Source organism: Equus asinus, chromosome 2 (genome assembly GCF_041296235.1).
Source record: "Equus asinus isolate D_3611 breed Donkey chromosome 2, EquAss-T2T_v2, whole genome shotgun sequence".
NCBI lineage: Eukaryota > Metazoa > Chordata > Mammalia > Perissodactyla > Equidae > Equus > Equus asinus.
Genome location: NC_091791.1, coordinates 7,114,800 through 7,132,766, shown reverse-complemented (window position 1 = coordinate 7,132,766; position 17,967 = coordinate 7,114,800). Strand labels below are relative to the sequence as shown.

General features: G+C 44.8%; 1 protein-coding gene across 1 annotated transcript in view; it reads right to left on the bottom strand.

Moving 5' to 3' along the window:
• ADAM12 (ADAM metallopeptidase domain 12) overlaps positions 1–17,967 on the bottom strand; it is a 334,496-nt gene that overhangs the window by 119,568 nt on the left and 196,961 nt on the right. Inside the window, exon 4 of the mRNA XM_014832041.3 lies at positions 12,462–12,540. Within this exon, the coding sequence (XP_014687527.3) occupies positions 12,462–12,540 (79 nt within the window). The remainder of the gene's footprint in view (positions 1–12,461; positions 12,541–17,967) is intronic.

Sequence of the window (17,967 nt, the reverse complement as noted above, 5' to 3'; positions counted from 1 at the left end):
TTTCAAACTCATTTATTCTCAGTCTCAATTTATTTTTAATGCATTATTTATCAAATGTACTTTCAAATTAAACACCCAGAAATATAAGCTCATTAAAGCATGAGCTGAGAACAAATTAGTATAAAATTAATTTCCAGTTCAACAACTTGTTGAAGTATTGCTTACAGAAGAGGAGGCGGTAGGTCTTAGCTCTCCTGAAAGAGCCCACCTCTGTTCGTCATTACCAGAGTTAACAACTATTTCTTAGCTCTAAAACCACTTTTGATTTACCTTCAGACAGTTGACTAACAGGCCCGTTGCTCACTCCTGACTAATCTAAGCAGTGATTAACTTCTGCGATTACTAAGCATAATTACCAGAACTCCAAATTCCAGGTTCTCCAGGACAATTACAATTTCATGAAGTTTTGTTTTTTGCAATATGATTCACTGAATGTTTAAACAAATGCAATTTCACTTTTATAACATAGTAAGTCATCATATAGATAAATTCATAACTCACAAAGACATACTTGTCACACCATGTGTCACATAATTGGTGGGGGAATTTGATTGTGGGGAGTGGAAGGGATGGGCCCTCCTACCCCTCCGGGGGATACGACCCCCTTTGGTGGCAGCTGAAGCGGGAGGAGCAGTGCAGGTAGCATCATCGTCAGTGGCCAGCAGTGCCCACTCAGGAAAGTCTCCGGGTGAGTGTGTGTCCCCATATCCAAGGGCCGGGTTGCCACCCATGCACTGATACAGAGAGGCAGGCATCCTTCCTGCCTAAGGAGGTCTCGTGCACCAGCGAGCACTGGCTCTATCGATCACAACAATCACCCTTGCAAACTTTCCCAAACTGCATCCCTTTCGATTGCCTCAAGCGTGTCAAACCATACCGTCTTTTTATCATGCTCCCGTCTGTAAAGACGTTGCCGAACAAGACATTGCCCTATTAGCACAGTCGTCATTGTCTAGCTCTGCTGATCCAAAACATTCTATTTCTACCAATAAAACATACCATAGAAAACAGTCCCAAATATGCATAACCACAAAATTACATCTTTTCCTTTACAAAACCTCGAACCATGTATTTCATATACTTATTACTTAACCTGATGCATTTCTCCACTCCAGTAAAATAAATTTTCCTCCTGTTTAATACTACCAATCAAATATAATGGTGGGTAAGAGGAAGATGGAATAAGAGCTCTTGAGCTTGAAAATAGCAGCCCTCAACTCTAGGCCATACGGGAAGTAAAATCAAAATTCTGTTACCCAATTCTCAGTGGACTAGAAAGAAAGGAATTTTATATGCTAAATTGCTAACAAAAAATGGCCTGACCTTGTGATTAAAAAGGGCTGCGAGCAGACAGTCTGTTAGGGAATATGCTGAGCGAAGATTATTTTCAGCTCTTTTCTCCTTGGGAACTTTAAAGGGCCTCCCCCGACCATATGCAATGTGCCAAACTGTCTTGATTTAGTATTTGAATCACACAGTGTTCTGGCTGGAAGGAAGCTTCAGGCCATCTAAGGCCAACCTTCTTCTTTCAGCCAGCCTCTTCCCTGAACAGATGTGGAAACTGAGGCCCTGGCTCGTTAAACAACTGTCTGAGATCATGGAGTTGGTTAGTGACAGAACAGGGACGAAAATCTAGGCCTCTCGACTCCAGGCCAAACCGCTTCCCTCCACATCTTGTTGCTATGAACATGTGCCCTCACGAGTCTCTCTTTTTGGGAAGACAGGCTAGCACCTAAAATCCAAACTTGAATGGAATGCTTTCTCAAGTACAGCAGAACCTCATTACAGTGTCACTCGGGGAATCCTAGGAAAGTTAAGTCATTCCCACACTCAGAAAGATCCGCACACAGGAGAGGTCTGAGGGTGTGTGAGTAAGCGTGTGTGTGTATGCATGTGTGCCCGTGTGTGTGTGTGCACGCACGAGTTGCTGACCTGCATTTCAGCATGACTGCGGTCCAGCCTCTGTTCCCTTGAATGGAACATCAGGCCCCCACATACGACATGTTTGCTTGAGACTAAAACAAGGAGACAGTGCATTCAAGCAAAGGAAACAGTGACTTTGCAGCCCTGAGTGTTTCTCTGACCGAGTACATTGCGCTTAGCCCTCAGAGTGTTTGGGACAGAATGATTAAGAAATAAGCCGCCACACCCACACTCCCAGGGCTCTCTCTGTTCCCAGCACTGACAAGAACCATGTCTGGTTAAAAGACGATGAAGACCAACCTCAGGGGCCATTCGCATTATTTTGCTGTGCTGGAATTCTTACAGAACAAATGCTTAAAAAATCATGTCCACGGTCTTTGGACCTTCCGGCAGAGGGTGCTGCACACAGCCTGGCTGCAAGCGTGGGAGCACTAGATCCCTCTGGAGTCGGAAGTCTCGGGGTTTGAGACTCAGAGGCTAAATTTTTAATCTGTAGAATGGGATTGCCACTTATTGCCCAGGGCTTTAGGGATCAAATAAACATTCTGTGAGGAAGCGATTTGTGAAATGCAAAGCATTGTTACAGACCCGGAAGATGGAAATATGTATTTAAACCCATTAGGCTGTAAGCCCTACCTCTTCTCCTCTGCACTGAACCCGGTCTGAGTGCATTTGCTCAGAATGAGCGAATGAACGTGAGAGACACTGACCCACGAGAGAGAAGGCAGTGTGATTTTCCTACATTCTCTCACTAGTTCCTAACTCTCAGCTCCAGATCTTCTTAGATGCTGGGGGAGACTTTGGGTAGACCCCCGGACATGAACAAGAGGGGCCTGGCAGGAGCTGGACTCAGATAGCTAAGGGGCCAGCTGCTATTTCATGGCGACACACATGCCTTAAGAGCTCAGTTCTCAGCACAGCTTGTCCACCTTTTTCTTGGCCACAGTGTACTTTCTAAGTCTATTATCACAACACCTGAGGGACTACAGAAGGAACACACGGTCCAGGGTGGTAAAGAACTGTTGCGAATCAATCATCAAAACAGAGCAGAGGCACAGCTGGCTCACCATCTAAAGGCCTGACTGTGCACCAGGTTCCACGTCAGGTCTGTTTTAGGTTCACGTTCATGGCTGGTTCGTGCTCGAGCTGGCATCTAAGCCTGGGCAGACTGTCTCCCTGGCTTGTGAGCCCAACCTCTACAAATATTGCCCCCAGACGAAGGCCTCTCCAGAGCCTTCCTCTTCCTGCGAACTTTACAGAAGGAAAGTCACCAAAACCTGGACCTCCTCTGGGAACTCATTTCCGATTCCACATGGATTTGGCTTTTCTGTTGCTTGGCTCCTAAAGCATCCTTGTCACAGGCAAGTTGTGTCATCTGTAGTCAGACTGTATGTTCCCTGAGGACAGGGACCGTGTCCTCCTCCTTTCTGCACACTGCCACAAAGTGTTAGACCTTTACGGATCTCAGCTCAGCGGGGCTTCAGAGACATTCCCAGATGGCTGTTGAGGCCTGTCCTCTCCCCATATTCCAGGACCACAGTTCAGCAGAACATCCTCTGCTTTCCCCCAGAAGCATTTGCTGAGAGTCTCTCTTTGAGAATGAATGCCAGTCCATTCCCTAAGCCAGCTGGCTGCAGTCTTATAGACTAATTCCACTGCAACAAACACCACAGCCAGGAGCATATAACAGAGACACTTATAGTATTTTGTTTCAAGTGAATCAGAGGCAGTGTATCATGGTGGTTAGGAACTCAGATCAGACCATGTGGGTTTGAATCCTTATTAGCTTTGGGCTTGGTCTAGTTACTCAACCCCTCTATGTCTCAGATTCCTCAACTGGGTATAAAAATAGCAAAAAATTGATTTACTGTGAGGCTCAGACAATGTATGAAATGTATGAAAAGCACTGTGCACAGAGCCCTGGCACATTGTTGATGGTTCCTTAATGTTAGCTGTCTTATCGGGCCCTCAACAGACACTTGTTGTTGAGTGAGGGTATGAACAAATGGATGCGTGCATGACAGGGTAGGGCAGGTCACCACTGTGGAATGTAAATACTCATCTAAGAAGTTTGCACTTGATCGAGGGGGCATTGGGGAAGCTCTTGATGATTTGGGAAGATCAAAATTAAGTGCAACAGGGAATGGCATAAACAGAAAGATATTCTAGAAGGGTCATTCAGGCAGGAGTCGGGGCTGGATTAATCCTAGGTGAGGTTGGAAGTTGGGGGAGAGTGTGAGGTGGCTATGGCATCTTGCAGTTGAGAAGAAGGGAGGGCGTGAGCTGGAGCAGCAGTATCAGTGCATAAGGAGAGGCTGTACGACTGCCGTGGAGGTGGAAACCAGCACAGGACACGCTGAAGACCTGAGGGGAAGTGGAGAAGGTCTGGCCTCTGTCAGGGAGAGAAGCGAGCAGCCATTTGAGAGAGAGGCAAGCCTGGGAGAGCTGATAATCAGATGTGTGTAGAGTACAGCACAGTGGGGAAATTAATTCCATTTTAAATCATTTTTAAAGAAGACGATAATGGGCCTTGCTCATACCTGGTACACTTATGAGATGTGAATGATCTCTGACTTCCCTCCTGCCTCCAGAATCAGCTTTTCATACTTTTCAGATGCTCTCTAAGTGCAACCGACTGTCACTCCCTAATAGCCATTTGCCCCGACACGTTCGGTCCAAGCCGAGTGTAGAAGATTCTACTCCTTTTTTGATAGGAAACGTTTGCCATGGAAATGGATGGGATGTCACCCAAACAATACTTTTGACCTAAATATTGGATTCCACACCTATCTGATGGTCCGGTCTCAGTTGACATTGAGTGGTTCCCTTTCAACATGTGTCATAGCAAATGTTCTCATAAATGTTTCCAACGAGAAACACATACAGCAAGCGGAATCTCTCTGGGCCTTGCTCTCGTGTATAAGGTCAGACACTTTTCCTTCTCCCCAACTCCACGCGCCTGGCCTCAGCAGTCACCTCCTCTCCCCTGGACTTCAGGCTCTTCCACAAGAGCTGAGTGACTGATCTTGCTGAAATCCTCCTCTTATCTGTCTCTGATTCCCTTCATGCTGCCGCCAGTGGGGTCTTTTCAAAGCTCACACCTGTTGATGACACCCCCTTGGGTGAGATCTTTTAGTGGCTTCCCAATGTTCCTCCACGACAACCGAATTTATCAGCATGGCCTCCGAGTCGTACATACTCCGGCCTCTGTCAACTTTTAAACACTTACCCCCCTCCATGTAAAACTCAGCATCAGCCTGGAATGTCCTTCCCTTTCCTGTCCCCGGTTCATGCCGCCTCAACCTTCAGATCTTGGTTCACACGTTTCTTCCTCCATGAAGCCTTCCATGAGCCCTTAGAGCAGATGAGGTCCCTTGGCCTTTCCGTAAGTGCCCTCAGCACAGATGTCAATCAGGTCTGTGATTCAGTCTCCCCCCTCTAGCCCCCGTGGGCCCCTTGTCTGCTGTTAATCCCTGCTGTATTCTCAGCGCCTGGCACAGTGCAGACACTCAGTTAACATGCACGCAGCAGATGGACACACTGCTACCCAGCACAGCAGCCTTTAGGAGGCTCTCTGGAGGGCGACTCCGGCCTTTCCCACGGCTGTCTTCTGGGATGTAAATAGCATAAATATCATGTGCGTTGTCTCCCACAGCCCTTATTCAAAGCGACAATATAAACCATAATTTTCCCTGAGATGTGGTCAGTAAAGGATCAAGTCACAAATACTTCATCCTGCCAGGACAATGGAGAGATTAAACACAACTGATCAACTCCAAAATTCAAATCAGCCACTACTCTGTTTGTCAACCAGCTTACACTGATTTGTTGAGAGCTTAAATTAAAAAGACAAAGAAGACACTAGAGCCAAAAAGTGGTTCTTATTTTATACATAATTTTAAGTTTAGGAAAATTCACTGTGTGCTGACTTTGGGGGATAAGGAGATGAGTCAACACATTTCTTTTTGTTTTCCAGCCTGATTCAATAGAAGCAAAACCCCAAATGCTGCATCTGTCTCCTCACCATGAAAGACAATACGAGGCCTCGGACTCCATTTAAGGGGTTTCTGCTGGAAGGACCAGCTGTCTAGGGCTGTGGGTTTTCTTTAACGAACAAGACTGTTACCTCCTTATCTTTACAGTAACATGGCTGACAGATCAGAATGGCACTCAAAGGAATGGGAGAAGGTAGCTGCTGGATTACAGGAAAAGTCCTTATTTTTCTAATTGTAAAAGCAATATGCGCTTCTTGGTTCCAGGGGTTTGAGAGTATCAATTAACCTAGCCTCCAGTAGCTTTACTCATTGAAGATAGATTCAAAGGGACCATGAAGATCAAAATACAGTATCAGCTTAATTACCTCCAAAAAGGGGCTTCTGGTATATTCTGTCAGAGGAGATAACTTAGGTCTGAGAAGAAGTGAGGCTTCCTGCAATTTCCACCCTTCATCTCTCCTCATTCCCCCGTCATCCTCTTCTTGCTAGCCAAGCCTTGGGACCCCTCTTGGGGGCGTTAGGGCTGTAGAACACCATTGTATAGAATACTACATGTAGGAGTGAGCAAGTCTCACCCACCATTGACTGAGGGAAGACAGCAATGCTAGCCTCATGGCCTTCCCAAGGCAGGGGCTCCACTCCCTCCCAAACTAGCAGACACCAGGGGTTATCAGGGCCTGCCTCTTCCCCTCCTCCTCTCTGAAATTTCAGACACTTGCATGGGGAGGAGCGAGGGATGAGCAGAGGGATGGAGCAGACATTTGCCCATTGACACAATCACCTCGTGGAAAAATGAGGAGAAAGAAAAATGTAATCCCCCTCCCCCCATACACACAACAATCACAGAACATAGAAAATACGGATCCCCCACCACAGAGACAACTACTAGTCACATGCCAGCACCCTTCCACCCAGGCTGCTTTCTAAGATGCTGGAGTTACAGCCTCAGCCTTCTTCACGTTCTAAGCCCAAAACAGACCCAACAGTGGCCGGACTCTCGTTTATCTAGTCCTCTGTTTCTTCTTCTCTCATATTGCATTTTTCTTCCCAAATGAGAAAAAAGGTCAAAAAATGCCTAAGAAAAGGAAGATTAGTAAGGGATATTGAAACAGAAAACACGAATTGGTTAAAATAACTTTGGAAGCATATCTTACATGTCCTGGATACTCCCGTATTAGGCAAGTACCATGCACCGTCACATATAATGGCCATCTGGAGGACTCAAGCCTATTGTCAGAGTATTTCCAGGATCTCTCTTTTTTCTGCTTCTATTTGGAACAACAAGTCACACTGTGAGGATAGCTTTAGTGCTAACTCTAATCTTAGCAAAAAGGAAAAAAAAAAGAAAGTCAAGTGTGAAGTCATGGCACCAACTCTGACTTATATCTAAGGTTGATCCTCAGATCTCCAATTTCGCCTCCATCTTTCTCCTCTACTGCAGAGCCACGTCTCCAACGCCTACTGAACACCTTTGCTTGGCTGTTCCACCACAAACTCAACAGGGACAAACCTGTACTCATCGCCCCCTCTGTCTTTCAAAACCAAGACTGCACCTTAATGGTGCCAGTGAGAAACAAACCGCCCAACAACCAGCCTAACCGGAAGGGAGAGCACTGCTGGTGACAATGCTCATCCACTGTCACCGGATCCTGTCTCTTCTGCCTCCTCAAGCTCTCTTGAATTTGGCCAGTTCCATCCATTGCAAGGTCTACTTCGGCAGGCAAAACCTTCATCAGTGACATTAGGCCTCTAACAAATCTTCTCACCTTCTCTCTACCAGTATTCCTACCAATCCATCTTCTATTCTGCCATCAGAGACCCCTTCTAAAGCACAGAACTAAACATGCCCTTCCTCTGCACATAAACTTTCTAAGGCTTCCATGTTTGAGTAAGATAAAGTCAAAACTCTTTAGTACCAAAGGGTTCATACCAACTGTTCCCTTCTTTACCCATTTTTAAAGACCACTATTAAATATCATTGTCTTAGTGGAATGGCCACCAACAAGTTAAAACTAACCACGGCCTCTACAATGTTCCAGTGGTATTTTGTATATACCTCTTATTGTAGCAATTATATTAAAACATAATTGTTTTTATGTTTTTTAAGTGCCCCGCCTCTCTAGTAGTAGAATTTATATGCCAAGGAGTATATTTTATTCAGCCTGCATCTTCATAGCCTAACGGCCTTCACACAAAAGGTGGTTAATAAGTGTTTGCTGAGTGAATGAACAAATGAATGAATGGATTCTGTGTGGCCTCACCTAAGATGCTGCAATGGCTAAATGAATCATTTTTTGAAAATGTAGAGTATGCAAGATGTTGGGTGAGGCTCTATGGGGGCAGAAAGGAGATACGAGAAACATTTCCCACCCACAAGAGCTCTTCTCATCTACATAATAAATAATATGGAGTAGATTTGAAGAAGTAGTACCAATTATAATAACACTTTTCATCTGAACACATTAATACATTGAATTACATTATAGACATACTAATGTTGAACCATCTTTGCATTCTCAGATAAGTACCATTTGGTCAAAAAGTATTTTTTAAAATATGTGCTGGATATATTTGTAACTATTTTACAGGATTTTTGCAACTATGTTCATAATTGAAACTAGTCTATAATATTCATTTTGTGGCTGCTCTTTTTCTGATTTTGGTAGTTGCTCTCTCCTCCCTTTAAATATATATTTTTTTCTTTTTAATTCTCAGGAACTATTTGTTCTTTATAGGTTTTATAAAATTCACCTGATAAAATCATTTAGGTTTGATGCTATTTTGGGGGGTGGATTTAAAAAATACTATTATTGATTTAATTTCTTTATATAGTTATATTTAAATTTTTCTATTTCACCTTGAACTAGTGCTAGGAATTCACATTTTTAAGAAAACGGTTAGCATTGTTCACAACATTTTCGTGATTTTAAAAATCTCTGTACAGCAATAGTTACAACCCTCTTTGTGTTCCTAATATTGTTTCTTAGGAATTCTTCCTTCTTTTCTTGATTCGTGTTTTGTTCCTTTTATTAATATTTTCAAAGAACCAGCTTTTGGTTTAATTGATTCTCTCAATTTTTTTGTCTTCCTTCTCATTAATTTCTGCTCATTTTAAAAAATCTTCATTTCTGAGAGAGGTATATTAAAATCTCCCTCTCTGGTTGTGGATTTGTGAATTCCTCATGGCAATTATTTTGATTATTTTAGTTTTGAGACTATTTTACTGGCACATAGATGTTCACAATTCATTCACCATCCTTTTGAATTATTCCTTTTATCATTAATCCTTCATCCCTAATAATGCCCTTTTTGGCCCTAAGATCTAGCTTGTCTGATGTTAATACTACTGTGGCAACTTTCTTTGGGTAAGATTTGTCTACTATATCTTTTTCTATTTCTTTTACAACCATTTTGTATTTTTTTTTTCCTCTTTGTCCCCAAAGCCCCTCGGTACGTAGTTGTATATTCTTCGTTGTGGGTCCTTCTAGTTGTGGCATGTGGGACGCCGCCTCAGCGTGGTTTGATGAGCAGTGCCATGTCCACGCCCAGGACTCAAACTGACGAAACACTGGGCCGCCTGCAGCGGAGTGCGCGAACTTAACCACTCGGCCTCGGGGCCAGCCCCAACCATTTTGTATTTTGAGTGTGAATCTTGTAAAAATTATGCAGCTGGATTATATTTTAAGTTCTAAGTAGATAATCTGTTCCTACTTTAACAAACAGATTGTCTATTTACATATAATTAGATTAATATGTTGACTCATTGTTATCATATTATTTTGTGTTTATATTTATTCTGCTTCTTTTTAAATTCTTTTCCTTCTTTCCTGTCTTTTACTGGCTTGCTACACTATTTTTGTCCATCCTCTATCGTTTGGAATTATACATTCTGTTTTTCTATTCTTTTAACGGTTATACTAATTTGCAAGATACATACTTTCTTATCAAGCTCTAAAGTTAATCAGCATCTTTATTATTCTTACTACAATACAAATTCTTAAACTGCTTTCAACCTATTTGCTGTCTGGTTTTAAAACATCCAAATTCAGTCATTATTGTTGTAATTATTATTTTAAGTAGCCTTTTTAGATTTATTCGCACGCAATTACTTTTCTTCCTGTTGCCTCTGACATCCTTCCCTTGACTCTTGTGTCCAATTTTCTACTTACTAAGATTTTCTTTGGTAGTTTTTCTTTGATAGATATTGTTAGAATCTGAGAATAGTAAATTCTCTTGTCTTTGCGTCTTTGAAAATGAATTTCACCCTTATTTTTGTAAGATAATTTAATTGAGTATAGAATGGAGGTTGACAATACTTTTCCCTCAGCTCTCTGAAGTTTTAATTCTATAGTTGCTAATAAGAAGTCTGTTGTCAGTTCAATTCTCTTTTTCCTCTCGAGTGGTTTTAGGATTCCATCTTTGGTCCTGCAGTCTCGCTACCAGCCATCCTGGAGTGGGTTCATTTTCATTCTTCTTCCTTGGAACTTATGTCTTTCTTCAGCTGGGAGACATTCTCATCATACTCTGTTTAAACATTGCTTTTTTCCTAATTTTTTTCTGTATCTTTACTCTGGAATTTCTATTAAGCCTATTCGGTTCTCTTTAAAATATTTAAATTTTTTCTGTGACTTTTCTATTATCTTGCATTTCTGGAGGTGCTAATTCTCTTGTTTCTCTTGCCCACTGATGCTTGCTCACAGTGGCTTTTATCATTGTGTGTTTTGTAATTTTGACTTCATCTTTAATATTTTATTATTCTCTGTTCTTGGTTATGTGGGCATCTCATGTAATCTGGGCTGTAGAAATATCCCTATAGGAAAATCTGGAGTTGGCTTCAATTTCAGGGACCCAGGGTTGCTGATGTGGGACCAGTTTTGAGGTTCATGTATTTACTGGGAATTCTATGCCTGTGCTCGTATTAGAAATTTGGACACCAGTCCACCCCTTTCCACACATACACTTACGAGGTTATCTGGGGTTTCAATTTCTCTATTTTTTTATGAAATCTTTCTTCAAGCCAAGACACCTGGACACAATTCTCTCTGTTGCCCCTTCTCTGGACTGAAGTTTTTCTTGTCCTTTTTCACAGAAGAAACATTTCTCTGGGGGCCCAGCTTTTATGGGATTCTCAATCATAGACACCCACCTTCTCTTGTCCCAAACCCCAAGTACCAGGTCCTCTCTCTGGGCCCTGAATTGCCGTTTGGGGCCCCATGACCACAAGCCCCCAGCCTATTGCTCTGGGCTTCCATCCCTCCTTGTTCTGCCTCCTAGGGATTTCTCTGACTCTTTCAAACTTGCCCAGGCATTAACAAGCATCCTCATATGCCTCCGTTTTACCCAGGATTTTTGTGTGCTTTCTTTGGGCTGGGAGAGCCCCATCAGCTCACTCCACCATGTTGCTGGAAGTCCGAATGTAACAGTTTCTAAGTGCCAAGTGCTAAACACGTGATGAAGAAAACAAGAGTTGGCATAACGCAGACAAGTGAGAAAGCGTGGCAGATGGTAATAGCTGCTCGACAACACTTCAGTTATGAATGTAAAGCCTACCTCTAAATAAGCTTATTCTTTTTTCTTTTTTTTTCTTTTAAGGAAGACTAACCCTGAGCTAACTACTGCCAATCCTCCTCTTTTTGCTGAGGGAGACTGGCCCTGAGCTAACATCCATGCTCATCTTCCTCTACTTTATATGTGGGACACCTACCACAGCATGGCTTTTGCAAAGCGGTGCCATGTCCGCACCCGGGATCCGAACTGGTGAACCCTGGCCTGCTGAGAAGCGGAACGTGTGCACATAACTGCTGCGCCACCGGGCCTGCCTGCTTATTCTTTTGAAAACAAATACCCATGGCTCTTTAAGACAAGTAACCTTCCTAAACCTCAGAGGGCAGAAACTTTCTTTGAAGCCCCATATTCACACGGGAGGCCGAGCACAGAGAATGCACAGCAAGTATTTGTTAAAGGAACAAATAAAATTAAGCATGTGTTCCAAGTCACATACAAAACATTAAATACCAGAAAAGCTAAGAAGTGACAAATATTACATGATAGTAACAACTATGTTATAGAATCATATCAACATGGTGGAGCATCTATAACAAGTAGGTTAAGCAGAGTCCCTTTTCCTTTGAGTTTCTTTAAGGTATTTCCAAGTTTAATGCAGCAACATTCAGCCCAGGGATGACTGCCTTCTGAGCCATCTCTAACTTTGCCTAGGTTTTCTAGAAGGGATTTTCGCAACTGAGCATCCCGCTGTCATTGGCAGGTGGTTTCCAGGTGAGCCTGCCGTAAAACCGTACCTCTGGCTTTACTGGCACATAAAACCAGTAAAAGTCATCCTGGACTGTCCGGGCCCATACCTGGCCAAGGCCAAATTTCCCTGGAGTTAGAATGGAACATCTATGCACTAAGTGACGCACACGCTCTTCTGGGGGCCCGAGTGAAGGATCTGGGCATGTGACTTTGCTTAGGACAAAGCAGCTACGAAGTTTAACAAGGATTTGATATCATAGTATCATGGTGGTTCAAACATGTAGGACTTACCGTGTAATTTCGAACAAGGGAGACATCAGTGCCATCTTGCAGGTAATGAGTTTCCGTGAAACCGCTAGCAAGGAGACCTCTGTGGAAAAACAAAAACAACATAAAGAGATGAGTGTAGAGTCACATTGATAGGCTGCTCGTGAATGTCTAGGCAGCAGGTGCATGGGTCTGACCCTCCTTGTTTTACAGATGACCCAAGGAGGCTCCCACAGACCTTCAGTCTGTTCAGCTTATCCAGGGAGAGTCAGGGGAGACCTAGCCAGGAGAGACTCAGATGCGCGTGCTGCGAACGGTCGCCCTCACAGTACACACGGCCTTCCTTGCTCCCTCCCACCTCAGTCCTCCAGCGCACGCAGGTGTGCACACATGCACACCGGAACATGCACACCGGAACATGCACACACATGCACACTCTTCTACAAATAGCACATCCAGATTTCTGAGTTGGGAGAACCACCCTTCTGGAAGTCACAGGTCCCACTATCCAGAATCGATGGCTAAGCTACCTACTGGGAAAACAATTCTGGATCCACAATAGTGCTCTCCTTCTCCGCAGGTGAGAGAACCAGCTGTCGTTATGAAAATGTCAAAGAGGAGTTCAGAACAATGAAATGTTAAAGCAGTGCTGTAGGAGGCGAGAAAAATTGATTTGGGACAAACTAAAATATTGAATTTCTAAGATGAATTGAAAGAAGAGAAAGATCTCTATTTATCCTAATTAAAATTGTATGCAACCTGCTGAGTCTTAATTGATGGTAGCAAAGCATGGGCTTATTTGATTTTAAATTATTTTGCGATTTCTTTTGTAAGGCACACCATTTTATCCTTTTCAACATAATTGGAGCAAGTATTTCCCATGCAGCTACCATGTGCTAGGTAGTGTTCTAGCTGCTGGATACAAAAATAAGGACACTGTCACCTAGTAGGGTGACAGAGGAAACATAATGCAGTGTGGGGAGGGCTGTCACAGAGGTAGGAATGGAATCTGACTGTGTGAACCAGCACACAGTAGGTGGAGTGTAGAGGAAGGGGCAGGCTTTACAGAGGGAGCTAGCAGATGGGGTAGGAGTTGGCCAGGCAGAGGAGAGGTGGGAAGAGAAGAGAGCTCCAGGCAGAGGGTGGCAGAACCAGGAGACCTGAGGGTCTGGAACCTGGAGAGCCAGGTTGCTGTGAGACAAGGAAGGGCCCTACATGGAGCCTGGGTTGTATCTATCTGGGCAATAAGGAGCTGAGAGTTGTTTTAAATACTGGATTCTGCAGGAGGTGCCGTCAACAGAGATGCTGCTGTCTGCCCTCCCCTGTCTTCAGAGAAGGCGCTTCACACTATTTGGTTCTGCCGGGGGTCGCTCCACCTCCGGTCCAGAGATGAACCTGGACAAGCTAACCAGTCACAACTCTTCCCTACAGCCTGCTTGGAGTGGGGCTTCCAGGGGAGAGCTCTTTCCTCTTTGTTCTCAAAGCTCAGCCTGCTCCCCTGCTCCCTAGATTCAGGAGGATGCTGCCCAGGGAAAACTCAGCCACCATTCGGCTGTGACAAAGGGCAGAAAGGGAGAGACCTTCCAGGTGCCACAGGGACCCATTTCCCTCTCCTCTTCCTCAGTAAACCCCTCTCTCCTGCTTCAGCTGGTTAGAGTTGGGTTTTGCAATCAGAGTCCTGATAAATATGGAGGGAAGGAACAGAGGTGGGAAAGCTGCACATGTAACAGACGAGAGACACTTTCCTGATAGTCGGAATTCCCAGCCAAGTCCAGGATTGAGAGGACTCTCCCAGTTTTCCACGGATGTCAGTAGACTTAGGGTATGCCTGTTTTAAATCAGTTAGATCCTCACAGGGGCCTGAGCTGTGCTCTACTTAACAGCGAGTGTTTGAGAAGAGTGTGCCAAAAACATAACACACAGACACTCTCTCACACTCACTGACAAAGGCCACAGACTCTCCCGCACCCCTCACTCTCCACTCTGCTCAGGGGTACACAAATCATGCTGCAGGAGGGTAACCTCCCTGTTGGCTTCTGGCCTCAAATCCCCATCTTCTATGCATCCCTCCTCCGAACTGTCACAGGACGACCCCTCCCCTCGTGCCCCCATCCCCCAGGCATGCTCATTGCCAGGGGATGGGGGGACTGAAACCCTGCCAGGAGGGTCAGGAGCAGAGGAAGGGAAAGCTGGCAGGGGCAGGTGGGGGAGGCCCCTGAGGCCCGAGACGAGGAGTTTGGAGAAGGCAGTGGTGGTTGTCCTTCCCACGGCAGAGAGCTCTGGAAAGGGTGGGAGGCCGGTGACCTTGCAGGGGCAGCTGCAGGGGTGGACAAGGGAGAAAGGGACAGGGGAGGTCAATGAATCTTTCCAGGAGGTAGTTCTGAAGGGAAGCAGAGAGATGGGATGTGAAGTCAAGAGGCTGCAACCTGAGGGGAGTGGTCATCTAAAGGGACAGGCTGGAGAAATGGGGACAGAGAGGGGCAGGGGGCAGAGGGGCAGGCAGAAGGATGTACAGAGCACAGGTAATGCCGAGGAGGCAGCAGGAGCTACGGCCTGTGGGAGGCAGGACTCGTAATGGCCTCAGTGGTCTTGGTGAAGGAGGGGGCTTGGTCATCTTTACGATCACAGAGAAAGGAGAAAAAGAAAAATTTAATATAATTGGAATTATATTATTACTACTTATATTATTTACTATTTATTAATAATTTTATTATTTTACTTATCTCATATTTTATTAATTTAGTAATTATTTAGTAACTTAGTAAATGCTCAACAATGCTGGATCCTTATTCCAAACGAACAAGGTATATGAATATCTAATACTAACAGGAGTAACTCACCCAGGAATCTGTAGAACAAAGAGATAATTTTTTGGTTTTCTAACTAAAAGCTAGTTTAGATGGATGTCCAAGGAGAAGACTCATTTCATGTATGGGAGATATGGAAAATCTGCCAGGAAAGCTGGGGAGGGGCGAGGAAGAGCTTTTGGTAGATGACAGTCAGCAAACTTGAGGACAAGAGGAATTTGGGGGTTTAACAGCAGTAAAATTAATTATAAGGTTTTAAAATGTGACAGTACAGTAATAGAAAGACCCATGAACATTTCTGCCTAAAAAGACCTACAGCTTTTCATTGTTGTCCAAATGTCACTTAAGCTAAACAGAAATACAACCACAGTCATCCTTTGAGCTCTAGAGGGTTCTTAAGCACTGTCACTCGTTTCCTCTTATTGAAAGAGGCTGAAGCCGGGGCTCCTGAGTCCAGTCCGCCTGTCCCCCAACAGCTAAGACACTGATGATGTGCTCCTTTTTGAGTTTTTCTCCGCGTCTGGAGAAGAAACGTTGACTTACACCTCAGATGCAGTAAGGCCATTTGTGCATGTCATGTCCTCTCAAAGGGTGCTGAGGGAGGGCACTCGGTGAGAACAGGCGCTCGGGCTCTGAGTATCAGCCCCAGCACTGTGAGCTCAGAAAATCCAGAGCTTTCTCGAGCCTCAGTTTCACGTGATACACTGGGAGAAGAGACAGCGGGAGCAGATGGTGTGGCCTCTGAGGACCCTTTCCAACGCTCAATCCCATAGGTCTGTGCTTCCACAGCGAGGGCTCCTGAAACTGGGTATCCATGGTCCACACACTGCGGAACAGAACCTATCCTTTCCCCACTCCCATTTCCTCTCAGTGCTGGACGGTCCACCTCACATTTGCCTCAGGCTGTGAAGAGCCCAGGGCAGTGATGGAGCTGTCCAGGTCCCACTTTGAGGTCAAGCTACCTTCCTGCTTAAAATCCTTCATTGCCTTCCCAACACATTTGGAATGAAATCCCAGTGCAATTCCACGGTCTCCCAGATGCTCACAACCTTACCGTCTCAATGCATCGTGCCCCCTTTCCCTGTGGCTCATTCTACCCTAGCCAGTGCTGCCTTCTGGCTCATCCTAGAACATTCCACACCCTATCCCACTTAGAGCCTTTGCAATTGCTATGCTTGGAATATTCTCCACATGGCTTTTCATGGGGCTGGCTCCTTTTCACCCTTCAGGTATTAGTTTAAATATCTTCCCAGAGGGGGCTCTCCTGATCATCTTACCTAAAGCAGCTGCCATCACCACCGTTCCTCACATCATAGAACCCCTTTGGTTTCCTATCTTATTTATTTATCTGTTTAATTATTTGTCTGTCTCCCCCTCAAGAATGTAAGTCACAGGAGGGCTCTTGGCTCATCACTGGGGCCCCACCCCCAGCCCAGGCACTGTGCGAAGCCCTTTATACGTATCTCATTTAATTCTGATGGTATCTAGTATCTGGCTTTGTGGGTTAAATACTATTTTTACCCCAGTTTAAACAGGGAAACTGAGATGCAGGGAGGTAAGTGAACGCCCACGGTCACACCACATATGGCAGCACCAGGGTGCAGGGGTTTGCTTTAGAACTTGCCCTCTAACCCACTGTGCGGTGCTACCTTGACAAGCTGGGCGAGAGAGATTTACTGAGTGCCTGCTGCAGGTGCCCTGCCAAGCGCTGGATAAACACATGTTGAGTGGAATAATGGATGGAGGGATGGATGGAGGGATGAATTTGAGGAGAACGCTGCAGGCACATGCCCTTTTCGTCCACAGCTATCCCCTCCCAACCCCGTGGAATGCGTCTCATATCCTTCTCAGGTGCCATGACTTGCCAAGGAGCCATGGATGAAAATGAGAAGGTGCTTAGTTGAGGCTCTCTAAGATGCGGGTGTAACTTAAAAGAAGCTGGAAGTCACAGGCTCCTTGAGAAAACTGAGAGAGGTGGGTGGACAATGGCCTATTGGAAATGTGACGGCAATGGACTCGTTTCCTTTAGATTTCCCCAAGGAGAAAATCCAATTAGATGGATTCTTTATGTCAGCAGATGCAAACAGAAGGTGAATGCAGAATTTCAAGAGACCATTCTTTTTCTCTGCTTATTAGATTAGCTGATCTAACAAGGAATTCTGTTCTATACACCAGAAAATAAAATGCCTTCTAACTGTGCCAGCAGTTGATTTTGCCATTTTCCATTTGTTTTGCTGTCACAAGTGACACCTAAATATTCTCTCATTTAACCAATATTTATTATTAATCAATAAGACACCACACGAGCTCACCATCTGGTGAAGGGCACAGACCCAAAGAGTAACCAGAACTCCATGACAGAGATACACCCAAAGCATTGTGGGAGTTCAAGGAAGGGCTTCTAACCCAGAGGCCAGCTTGGGGGAGGTGGTACCCAAGTGAAGCACAAAAGATGGGGGAGAAGGAGTTAGGTTGGGAGAGGGGATAGTGAGGTGGGACGTGGAGAGGAATGGGGTGGTGGGGGGGGACATTCCAGACAGACTTAGTATGTTCTCAAAGGCAGGGAGGGTACAGAAACAGAATGGTAGTGGGGGAAGGAGCAGAGGGGATGTGAAAGTAGGTGGAGTTCCAGGTGGTTGGGGTGTAAATTTTGATGTAAGGAGACATTCTGCTGCTGAGACAGGCAGACTGGGGACCAATCCTGCAGGTTGCCAAGCATCACT